General features: G+C 38.9%; 1 protein-coding gene across 10 annotated transcripts in view; it reads right to left on the bottom strand.

Annotated features, from left to right (window-relative positions):
* Positions 1-12,882, bottom strand: part of cacna1g (calcium channel, voltage-dependent, T type, alpha 1G subunit) — a 413,040-nt gene that overhangs the window by 66,993 nt on the left and 333,165 nt on the right. For 4 of the 10 annotated variants that reach the window (XM_047377395.1, XM_047377400.1, XM_047377401.1 and 1 more), the window contains exons 24-28: positions 11,617-11,743; positions 10,954-11,079; positions 9,650-9,739; positions 9,214-9,406; positions 6,314-6,364 (exon numbers count right to left, since the gene is read on the bottom strand). In XM_047377395.1, the coding sequence (XP_047233351.1) occupies positions 6,314-6,364; positions 9,214-9,406; positions 9,650-9,739; positions 10,954-11,079; positions 11,617-11,743 (587 nt within the window). Of the gene's footprint in view, positions 1-6,313; positions 6,365-9,192; positions 9,407-9,649; positions 9,740-10,953; positions 11,080-11,616; positions 11,744-12,882 lie in introns of all 10 variants that reach the window. The other 6 variants (XM_047377396.1, XM_047377397.1, XM_047377403.1 and 3 more) reach the window with 2 other exon arrangements.

The following is a 12,882-nucleotide window of genomic DNA, read 5'->3' as shown; positions in this document are numbered from 1 at the left end:
TGGAATGTCAAACTGTTTTGCATATACACTTATATTTTGGATAACACAGTGTGTATTAGTAGTGCTGGGGAAACCAACAAGTGACTGTATGGTTCTATGATTATTTTCTTATTGCTGAGTGCCTGCTGATGTGTAAAAAGTAAACTAAACCACAATGCAGGCAATGCTATTGTTTGCCCATCTCAAGGTGACTATGAGTTATTATTCTACATAAAGAATATGATTATATCATCAGCTTCTGCTGCCAGCTCAGTTATTTGATAAGATGAAGGATTACTTTTTAATATTATAAGCTAATAATGTGAATTTTAAAAATGTTTTCAAGGTTGTTTACTATATTGGTCAAACAAGAGACTTTATAATAAATACAGAGTAATGTACCAATACATTTAAACATGTTTTGTGGTTAAAAAACAAAATGTAGAAAGTAGAGGTTAATAAACAATCAAACTTTTTATCACTTCTACAACACCTACAATTTAATGTGACAAATACATAACTTATATAGTCTTAATTAATAACAACAAAAAAGCAACCTCTATGAACAACTGTAAAACTAAAAATATTTAGGTACTAGATAGCAAACAGCTCTGAAAGAGCATTAGTGGGTTTTAAGGCATACTACTCAGTAGAAACTTTAACTATTATAAAGACATCGGTTTGCCTTGAAAAAAGCATGAACAAAATAGCAATAAGATCAGCAAAGATATGCTAAATTAAAGTAGGCAAAGCTAAGATAAAATATGCTAAAGTAAACTAAACTAAGTTAGGTTAACATCAAGTCCTGTCACATTTTTAAGCGTGTGTGTCAGTTCCAATACACTCGCGATTTGAATAGTGCATGTATACTGAGATCAATGGTGTTGAACTAAGTGTTCTGCTCCTTTATGTCACTGTCTAGAGGGTTATTTATGTTTTTGGACTAAAGGATCAACAAACCAACTGGAAAGAAAATGTCCCTGCTCTTGGCATACATCCAAGTGGCCAGATGATTATTAGCCAAATTAATCAGACAGTAAGGGATAGTCTAAGTTTCACTTTCAGTTTCAGACATCCAGTAGGGGCATTAAGGCCCTCTCCCAATACTCGCACTTCCACCCTTGTGTCCCTGAATTGTGCGTTCCCGTTTATGGGTTCGAGTGCGTAGTGTGTCCCAATTCTCCAGAGTGGTCCTTAGCCCCACCCCCTGTGTGCCCTCAATCCACGCTTCAGCAAAGTCCGCTTAGATGCGGGCTTCGCCAAAGTATATTACCCACAATTCACTGCTGCAAATGACGTTCTGAGCAAAAACCAATCACAACCATCAACGTAATCAACCATCAAATCAGAATAATAAGAACTGCGTAAACTTTAGACAGCAAGCCAACAAATAGTTTGTTTACTGGTTTTCCAAGCTCAACATTGTAAGAAACCACTGGGTTCAGACTGAGTCTGGGCAACCAGTAAGCCATAACACTGAAGTTACCTTTCAAACAAACACTGGCGTGGCAAGAGTCTGGTGTATAAGACTTCTTCGCTTCCTGCACTTTCTTCTCCTCAAAACAATCGATGCAGTTTTAAATATTATTTTTAGCAGCAAGACTGTGAAAACAGTGCTGGTTCCTGCCCTTTTTGATGTTGCAGTTACAGTGCAGAGGTGCAAGTCGATGACGTAATCCCTACTGTCCCAATTCTCCAATTTTGCACGCTTGTAACCTGCACACTTCAACCCCTAAATGCAAAGTATACACTTTATACAGGGGCGTAGGGTGTAGTGTGGGTATTGGGACAGGGCCTAACTGTCTCGGTAGCATTGCATCAGATTAGGTAATGTCTATATTAGGTCACTGCTGCCTTTTTTTAGTCACTGTTGCATGTGCATATTCCCATGTCTGTTTGTGTAATCATTCTTTCCTCTATGATGAATCCAAACAAATGTAATTCCTCCACCATCCTCACTTATTTTGTTCTTCACCTCCTTCTATGTTCCACAAACTGCTGCTCCAGCACAGTGCAAACTAAAGATAAGAGTCTGAACCAAGCACACAGCCAGGACTTGTGCACCCGCTCACACGCTAAAGCCTTTTTCTGGGAGTGCTGGTCACCCAAACACAACCTCACAAGTAACATGCTATGTGGGCACTGTGTTTTGTCTGTTGAGTCGTTGGTTTAACAATTACATGTAGGTAAAACTATTAGAACCCAGCAAGCAGGTCTCCCCTGAGGCTATATGTTGCATTTAGAATCAGATGGCTGTGCGGGCCACCTCTCAGACAGAAATCTAGACAGAGACGGAGAGAGGATCTGAGGATGAGCTGGCTGCTTCTGCATATTTTACAACCTATTCTACAGCCATCTGCTCTCTGGCGTGCTAACATATTAACAAACACAAGCATTTGAACTGGCAGTCAAATTTCCTTTCCAAGAATATGTGCCTGTTAAACATACACTCAGAGACACACCACCATAAGCATACTACCATGAGCCTTTCATAACACTGAGCTATTGATATCACTGTCATTACAGCAGATACCTCTCAGTGGCTTTCATCTATCACCGCAGTACCTTGAGCAGATTGCACTAAAACCGCTTTGTTCTTCAACAGGTTAACAAATATTATACATCGACTAGTCATTGTCCTATAATTAATACTTTAAAAGCACTTTAAATGTTTTACGGGTGAGGTCTGGTTGCTTGAAAGTGAAATGTGAAGAAATGAGGGAAAAAACACGCCAAGTTAAGCTAAACTCTATAAACCAAGCTAAGACAAATGTTTTTCTAAGCGAAATTAAACTGAGACAAGTAAGGCTAAATTAAGCCCTAATAAACAGTCCTGTACAAACGTTTTAGGCAGATGTGAAAAAATGCTGTAAACAAAGAATGCCTTCAGAAATATAAATGATGATTGCTTATTTCTATCAATTTACAAAATGCTAAGTGAGCAATCCCAAACATCCAGCTAAAGTCATGAAGAACTATCTTCAGCGTAAGCAAGAACAATAATTACTGGAAGTGATGGTATGGCCCCCACAAAGCCCTGATCTCAACATCATTAAATGTGTCTAGGATTACATGAAGAGACAGAAGGATGTGAGAAAGATACATCCACAGAAGATCTGTGGTTAGTTCTCCAAGATGTTTGGAACAATCTACCAGCCAAGTTCCTTCAATAACTGTTTGCGTTCTTTGTTTCCAGCAGTTTTTCAAATCTGCCCAAAACGTTTGCAAAGTACTGTATATAAACTAGTAGCCCAATCTGGCTCTTTGGAAGCAAGATACTAAGAAGAGAGGGATAAGAAATGCTAATTAGTTGTTTTTTTTATAAACCTGGCTGAAATTGTTAAAAGATTAATTGATTAAAGATGAACTAAGAAATCAGATATTACATCAAAGAGCCCAAATCCAATTACAGGTCATAATAATTTTTCACAAGAAAATAAATAGAAAATTTAAATAAATAAAATATTTTCAATAAAAAATGTTATGTTGTTTCAATAAATATTATTTCCAAGAAATAAAAAAATGTTACCTTTTTTAATTTTAATTTTTTAAAAGATAATCTTAAAATTGTGGTGTTCATTTGCATTTAGCTCTTCTGAGTCAACAATCTGTAGACTCTATGTCCAGTTTTTCAAGCATAGTCAGAATGCTACACATGAATATACTTTAATCTAAAGCCTTTGATTGTAGCACCAGATGCATGTTTAGAATTACTTCCTCATCCCCAGTCTAAAGTCTTACAGGTTGCCTTGTATTAACCCAGTTCATCTTAATATTAACTCTCATCACATCCAATCAGATTTATTCCAGGCATCCATTGTTTTCTGAATTTATGCCATCCAAATATATCTAACCAATATGGTGTCGGCTAAATTGAAACTTTTGGTGCCAACCCTGGAGCACTAAGTTGTACAGGTCCTTCTCAAAATATTAGCATATTGTGATAAAGTTCATTATTTTCCATAATGTAATGATGAAAATTTAACATTCATATATTTTAGATTCATTGCACACTAACTGAAATATTTCAGGTGTTTTATTGTCTTAATACGGATGATTTTGGCATACAGCTCATGAAAACCCAAAATTCCTATCTCACAAAATTAGCATATCATTAAAAGGGTCTCTAAACGAGCTATGAACCTAATCATCTGAATCAACGAGTTAACTCTAAACACCTGCAAAAGATTCCTGAGGCCTTTAAAACTCCCAGCCTGGTTCATCACTCAAAACCCCAATCATCGGTAAGACTGCCGACCTGACTGCTGTCCAGAAGGCCACTATTGACACCCTCAAGCAAGAGGGTAAGACACAGAAAGAAATTTCTGAACAAATAGGCTGTTCCCAGAGTGCTGTATCAAGGCACCTCAGTGGGAAGTCTGTGGGAAGGAAAAAGTGTGGCAGAAAACGCTGCACAACGAGAAGAGGTGACCGGACCCTGAGGAAGATTGTGGAGAAGGGCTGATTCCAGACCTTGGGGGACCTGGGAAGCAGTGGACTGAGTCTGGAGTAGAAACATCCAGAGCCACCATGCACAGGTGTGTGCAGGAAATAGGCTACAGGTGCTGCATTCCCCAGGTCAAGCCACTTTTGAACCAGAAACAGCGGCAGAAGCGCCTGACCTGGGCTACAGAGAAGCAGCACTGGACTGTTGCTCAGTGGTCCAAAGTACTTTTTTCGGATGAAAGCAAATTATGCATGTCATTCGGAAATCAAGGTGCCAGAGTCTGGAGGAAGACTGGGGAGAAGGAAATGCCAAAATGCCAGAAGTCCAGTGTCAAGTACCCACAGTCAGTGATGGTCTGGGGTGCCGTGTCAGCTGCTGGTGTTGGTCCACTGTGTTTTATCAAGGGCAGGGTCAATGCAGCTAGCTATCAGGAGATTTTGGAGCACTTCATGCTTCCATCTGCTGAAAAGCTTTATGGAGATGAAGATTTCATTTTTCAGCACGACCTGGCACCTGCTCACAGTGCCAAAACCACTGGTAAATGGTTTACTGACCATGGTATCACTGTGCTCAATTGGCCTGCCAACTCTCCTGACCTGAACCCCATAGAGAATCTGTGGGATATTGTGAAGAGAACGTTGAGACTCAAGACCCAACACTCTGGATGAGCTAAAGGCCGCTATCGAAGCATCCTGGGCCTCCATAAGACCTCAGCAGTGCCACAGGCTGATTGCCTCTATGCCACGCCGCATTGAAGCAGTCATTTCTGCAAAAGGATTCCCGACCAAGTATTGAGTGCATAACTGTACACGATTATTTGAAGGTTGACGTTTTTTGTATTAAAAACACTTTTCTTTTATTGGTCGGATGAAATATGCTAATTTTGTGAGATAGGAATTTTGGGTTTTCATGAGCTGTATGCCACAATCATCGGTATTAAGACAATAAAAGACCTGAAATATTTCAGTTAGTGTGCAATGAATCTAAAATATATGAATGTTAAATTTTCATCATTACATTATAGAAAATAATGAACTTTATCACAATATGCTAATTTTTTGAGAAGGACCTGTAATGTAATGCAATGTGTAATGCTAATAATGGCTAGTTAATTTGAGTGTCACGTTTGAGTGTCACTTCATTCAAAGATCAGAGTTCAACTCAGAAGGAAAAATGGATCACTGTAAAACTATTACACAACAGGCCACATAAATGACTAGTAACGTACTGATTTCTGAAATTGTGCAAGCTTGATTGTGTATTTGCTGTGAAAATGGGACAGTTGGTAATGTCAAATAAAGGGACAATACACCAAATATCTCAATGACTGAAAATGCCATCAAAAATTATCATGTTTTCTGACTGCAATAATTAAGTGCATTAAGTGCAAGAAATGAAACCACATGTGGTATAAAACCACAGTTATTGTTGTTTTTAGCCACTTTTAGCCAAGAAGAACACTCAAACCATGATTTATGAAAAATTAGAGGTCAAATCAATTCTTTAAGCCAAAATTGGTCTATTTCTTCCCATTACAAAAATCTCCCTGTCTCACCCCAGTCCATCTCAGACTTAATAAATTTAGCTAAGGTCTTCTTTTCTTGTTGTGGAGGAGCTGCAGTGCAGTGCTGTGGAAAGTGGATGGATCGCAGGCAGAGTGGAGCAGCTGTGAAAGACAAAGCCACGACAGAGAAAACAGGTAACAGTATGTCCAGCTGACTGAAGGCTGATGGGAGAGAGGCAGGGGGGCGGCAACGCAGGATGGTGCCCTACCTCCCATGATCACTGATATTAGAACCCTGGCCACCATGGTGGGTGGTCGTGGTCGGTGGCAGCGGGGGGGAGGGTGTTTAAAGGGACACATATAACATGCTGGAAACTCTGTACCTTTCAGTGTGCCGTCAGAGAGGGCCCAACTCACCCCCGGAACCAATAAATCTAGAGGAATGAGAGTGTTAGTCAGAAGCCGAAGAAAGCAAGGAAAGAAGGATGGCTGAGAGTTTGAAACAAGAGAGTTAAAGAGAGAGAAAGAGGGAAAGAGGGGTGGAGTAAGGTTAGAAGGAAGCGATGAAAGATTAAGCTGGTTTATGTGCCTGTGTTGGGTCTTTCCAGTGATTCTGAGTCCAGTTCTTCAGCTCAATGCACTTATTGTTGTCGAGAGTTAGGATGTCAATTCGACCCAGCTTTCAAAATGTGAACATTTTCAGCTACTTCTACCCAATGTCCTATTGGGTTGCCCCTGTAACTCATTCATTTCTAGAAATAAACTTGCCTTTTTGTATTGATATATTGCTAAGAAGCCTTCTTTTAGCACATTTATCAGTGCCCGAAAACAGGGATGCATAACTTTCATCCCAAAATCACAAAAAAATAATCAAGAAACAAAAAGTTGTGAAAGAAGAAACGATATGCCTGTCCTTCCAACACAAAGTTTGGATATGTATTCTGTGTGTGATAGGGGAGTTTGTCAGTTGGTCAGATACTGTTGTCAGACACCTTCTGTAAAAGGAAGATCAAATTTCCATCTGTATTTCTCAAGAACTTCACTTATTATACAGTAGAAATCTATAAACCTAAAGCTTTAAGTAACTACTTGTATCCACTGCTCCTTGTATTAAGTCAAATGGAAGAAAGTGCCTTTAAAATATGTGGTACAATTTAGAGATGCACCGGAAACATTTTCATTTTCAGCTAGATCAGTCCTGAACTGTGACTGACCAGTCACAACCTCTGAAATCTGATCTGTTTCCAATCAGTGAAGGCATCTTATTAGGTTAGCGCTAGGAGGCCATGCTAAAAGCAATCTGCATGGTTGTTACTGACAGAAGACTCAAAGCTATTTTCATAATCAGTGAGGTATTTAAAAAGGGAGTCAAAAGAAGTACTCAAAACATTTAAAAGAAAATTGTATTTCTTAGGACATGTCTGTGGTTCATTCCAGCTGAAAGAGAGTGAGAAAGAGCGAGACTTAAAGCAGATAACAGCAAGGATGAATCAAGTACAGTGAAGTTGCTCCGTTTTATTTATTTTTCAACCTCATTATAGATTTGAAAATGCTAGCAGTCTTTTGGAAATTATCAGTTCACCAGAGAATAGTCATGGAGGCAGCTTTGTAATAATGCTAGGCATTCTAACTGTGCTAATTCCTAAAGTTAGATACTAAAGACAGTTTTAAATGTCAACTACATAACTATTCTGTCTTCTTTTTATAAACATATTAAAACAGCGGCTTACTGTTTCAAAAAGGCAATGCGATATTGCTTCTGCTTCTAATATAAATGACCGATCATGGCAGGATGCTAGAAAAATATATTTAGCTGTTTTTACATTATACAGTTAGGCCCAAAATAATTCATACCCCTGGCAGATTAAGATTTAAAATTATTTGCATTCAACCAATAAGTTTGTATCTGATAGGAAATGAGACTAATGAGATAATAAACAATGCAAAAAAGTAACAATTTTGAGAAGCATAATTTATGTCTTTTTATTTACATTTAAAAAAGGCATGTCAAAAAATATTTGTAAACTTCTCAATATCAATGGAAAACTCTTTGTCAGAATTACAGCAACTGAACCCTTCTTATAAGTGTTTAACAACTTTTAAACTTTGTAATTGGTATTTTGATAATGTTTAGTGTTGAGCTTTAAGTCTTTTAGATTGGAAGGCCTCCACCTCCACCATGTTTAGTTCTCTCCACTTCTCCCCTCTATCAGATTGGCTGGCCCACTTCAATTTCTAATATTACTTCCACTCATAAGAATTATGTTGGTAAAATTAAAGGATCACTTTAACTAAATCCACCAGGGGTATGGATAACTCTGGGCTTAAGCTCCTACATAGAAACTAATTTAAGCCAAAGTCCTATCTCTAGGTTAAAGCTTTAAAAAAAAAAACAAGATCAGAAATCGGGTTCAAAATTCTGATTGGTGCATCTCTAATAAAATACCATGAGTATAGGCACTTGATTCAAAACAAGACTAAGGCTAGCAGGAGCTAGCATCAAATGTTTCGAGGTGTAGGAAGCAGTGGAAAGAATAAAAAATCAAAACAAGCAATTTGTCATAAACTCCTATACAGCCGCAGGGGAGGGGAAATTAGCTCTCAGCCCTACAAATCTCCTCTGCAGTGATCTTGTATCTTAGCTATAGTATAGCATCCAGATTGCGGTCTATCCCTGCCCCCTGAGGCTGTACTAAACCACATGCAGAAGAGAGGAAGGGAGGGGGGTGGTCACCTTATTTGTTATTCAAGTCCCCCTCCCTCTAGCTCTGTGTATCCACTACCATGCAAGCCCTGTATTTCAGCACCCACTTGGCATGCTCCAAGGGCCATCCCAAGCACAGTGTCTATGGTAGACCAGGCAAGGTAAAGTCAGTGGGAAAGGAATGGCAGGGAACTCCAGTGGTCAGCTGTTCTAACTCTGTAAACCTTCCAACTTTGGGAGCTTTTCTCAACAACCAGTGTGACAAATCTGAATCTAGTGTTGAAGGAGAGCAACCAAAGTCTGTAGTTAAGTCTGCAGAGCCAGAGCATATGGCCACCTGACTACATTGCAAACTATCTTGGGGGTCTAAAGGAAAAGGGGAAGAGGATTGTCAATAGAAAGGGAAGGTTCTACCGCACAGTAGCAACTATAGTTGGAGATAGCTCACTAATTGCGTTCTTCTATATTTGGCCAAACCAAATTAAAAAGCAAAGGAAAGAAAAAAGGCTCAAGCTCAAATTCAAGCAGGACTCAGAAAGATGTGGAAAGACTACCGACCAGCCAGCTCCTTCTCCTTACTCCTTCTCTTTTTCTCCATTCGTTTCAGTCTCTTCTCCTCCCTGCGTTTGGCCTCCTCGGCCTCCTGGTGGCGCCGACACTTGTGGAAGTTCTCCACCACCACACCCACGAACATGTTGAGCACAAAAAAGGCCACAATCAGCAGGAAGGAGATGAAGTAGAGCAGCATCCATGGGTTGTAGTTCATTTTCGGCTAAAATACACAGAAGAAGGAATAATTTAGCTTCCTAGAAGCTGTTTATGAAATTATGTGAATACAAAGAGATGGGTTACAATTAAACAATGGTTAAAGTACATGAATACATTGTTCATGCCTATGAAAAAAATGTACGAAGTATAGGGAAGGACAATTTGTAGGTACAAAATTCATGTAGGTTTTGGCAAAGAGGAAAACTAACTAGGAGCAGTGGTTCTTTCCACATGTGAATATACTTACTTGTTGATCAACTCCTACAGCATCAAGGCCATCATACATGATATCAACCCATCCATCTTTTGAGGCCAGTACAAAAAGAGACATCAAAGCCTGATGAAGAGAAAAAAAAGACACTTATTTCAGACAGTGTAAGAAGGTCTCAACCAAGTTGAGGTCTGGACTTTCTTCTTGCTTAGCTACTATATTTAGAACATAGGGGTTGGGCTGTGATGATCATTGTTCTGTTGTATGGTATAAATACCAACAGGGTTAAGATAAGCACTAAACGCGTCATGTTTGAGTAAAATACTTTAGAACACAAAGGAGTTCATGGTCAACTCAATGAATACAAGGTGCCAAGGTCCTGAAAACAGTGATCTCTTCGTTAATATAACCCATTCAGTGAAACTGAGTCTTTAAAGCAGTTTTATCAAAGTTAATACAATGTTCAACTCTTTATTGTATGGCTGTTTTGAATAGACACCAGTAATAATCCACAATAAATTCCTATCTCCCTGATGGCAATTTCAGTTTGACTGAAGGTCTCTAGGGTTTCCTACTGTATTTGTCATCAGGCCAGGTAGGACAGCTTATGCCACAAATTCAAACAACCACTCAATGCAAATAAAAATAGGCCTGGCTGACCGAAACTTCTTTCTCAGAGAACTTAAACAAGAAAGCAGAATAATCCCAGGTAAAATAAAATTGGTGCTAGACAATGCCAGGATCAAAAAAAGTTTGTTATACAGCTCCTTGGGTTCAAATTTGTTTTTAAATATATTCTTGAAAAAATGCAGGAGTAACCACGTTCTCTGTGCCTGTATTGAGCATAAAATAGTACTGCGTGGCTCTTTCCACACCTATTGCTGTGAACTAACAATCAGCTGGTTGAAAGAAGTTTTATTTGTTTATGAAAAAGGCAGATTCAACTGCTTGTAGAAAAGAACATCTGTGCTAAACTAAACTATTACTCTTAAAAAGGGTTTAAATCTACGGTGCACCTACAGGCAGTATCAGGTTAAGCGGTTAACTGCAGGCTGGTTAATTGAGCAGATAGCACAACTAATTGAAAGCAGCTAATATTAATTTGTTAGGCTGCCAGTGTTGCTACATAAAAAGCAAAACAGAAAGTACACTCAATAAGCAATAAGCCATTATAAACTACTTTGCCTAAATGTTTAAAATGAGCAAATTACCCAAACAGCTGCTTGAGTTGAGGTTTTTATTTGCTTTTGTAAGATATATAACTACATTGTGGGGTTTTATGATCGGGATAGAGTTAGATTAGAGTTAGGGGGACAGGTTATAGGTGAGGGATTTCCTACCTGCCCCAGATTGTCGAAGTTGTACTTGTGCCGGACCCATTTGTAGTTGGCTTGCAAACAATCGGACTTGTTGGTAATGTTTTTCACATCCTCTCCTTGACAAATAAAGAACTTTCCCTTAAAAAGCTAAGGAGAAAAGAACACAACATTTAAAAAGCCACTTCACAATTGTTGGGTTTGGTTGCAGGATTCAGCAGAAAAGAAGCCATTTCAATGAGAAAATGCACACTTGATTTGTCTCACACTGTGAAATCAATACTTGAAGTTGAAATATAATGGGATCTCTGCCCAGAGCATGGCCCACCAAAGATGTGGAGGTGACTGTTGGGGTTTTGGGGCTGTAAACTTGAAGTTAGCATTTGGTTTTAGGGTCTAAATCAGGCAATACATGGAAAAGCATATACAAAATTAATCAACCACTGTTTGAGAGAAAACGTTTGGCCAAATGAGCTTAAGGAATGTCCTTCTTTCAATAGAAATGCCTCTTAGATGAGGATTTAATCACCCTCATAGTATCCTCACAGCCAATAATGTTGCTTGACTGTTCTTGGACAGATGGTTTATGGACATTAACAAGCTGATGAAGGACAAACAAGAGCTCAAACTGCTCCAAGGGCATGGTGAATACTGGTACAGATTGGTACTCTGGCAGTTTCCTCTCACCTGTACTCCAAGGATGCCAAAGATAATGAAGAAGGCACAGCAGATCACCACAATGTTGCCGATTGGCTTGAGTGATGACATCAGTGTCTCCACTACCAGCTTCAGCCCCGGGGCTCTGCTGATCACACTGGAACATGGCATATGACAGAGTGTTAGTGATCCATATGGATGTCTATGTTTGTGTAGCAATCAATTAGGTCACTACTGTACAGATGAGACCAGATGGAGAAGCGATGCCTGGAGCACTCTCTTTCTCGACCTCTAGACACTCTGTGCACACCAAGAGGCTCAGAAACCCCCCCTTTTCTATATGCATTTTTTTCATTTGTATTTCTTTAACTCACTGGTTCACAGAAAACGTTTCTTGAATTTATTTCTTTTTGCTCTCATCTTTCTTGCGCCTTTCATTTTTGCAGTTGAGGAAACAGACTCATCTAATTAAGCCAATGTACTGATGAGAATGTGCAATTATTGCCAGCAAGGCACCTGATGCTGCTCTGTGCTGCAGCTGAGCTCCAGCTGAGCTTCCAAGCTGGTACCCACAAACGCATGTGCTACAGTATATTCAATGCCTTGAAAAATATTCACACCCTTCTCAAACATACTTTTTCACATTTATTAAACTTGACAGCCTTAAACAATAATGTATTTTAATGGTTTGTATTTTAATGGTTTTGTATATGACAGACCAACACAAAGTAGTGCTTAATTAGGAACTGGAAGGAGCATGATACATCTGTTAAATAATTGTTTTTCCAAATAAAAATGTCATATTTTTACAAGCAAAAGTATGATGCATTTTGTGCCTTTTTACCTGATGCCCCTGATTATAATCTAGTGCAACCGATTGCCTGCTATGGATAGTCGGAGACTTAAATTTTTGTCCATTCTATTTAGAAAATAGCTCCAGTTTAGACAGATTGGACTTTGGCCATTCTAACACATGAATATGCTTTGATCTAAACCCTTCCAGATACACACCATACTTTTCAGACTTTTAAATATAAAACAATGAGAAAACCATCATTCTGCTATCACTACTTACTTATTCACTGTTTTGTGTTGGCCCAGCACATACAATACCAGTTGTTGGCTGTGATGTAACAAAATGACAAAATGTTCAATACTTTTGCAACACACTGTAACTTAAACCAGCTATGCAACCAATCTCCAACTAAAGTTCTTCATACACGCTACGAAAACACAGACATGATGGAGGACATGACTCACAAACAGGTCTGAATGAAGAAAAGGAATGCTGAACCG

This window comes from Girardinichthys multiradiatus, chromosome 10 (assembly GCF_021462225.1).
Source record: "Girardinichthys multiradiatus isolate DD_20200921_A chromosome 10, DD_fGirMul_XY1, whole genome shotgun sequence".
Taxonomy (NCBI): Eukaryota; Metazoa; Chordata; class Actinopteri; order Cyprinodontiformes; family Goodeidae; genus Girardinichthys; species Girardinichthys multiradiatus.
Note: the sequence above shows the minus strand (reverse complement) of the source record. Positions and strands in the feature narration are given on the sequence as shown.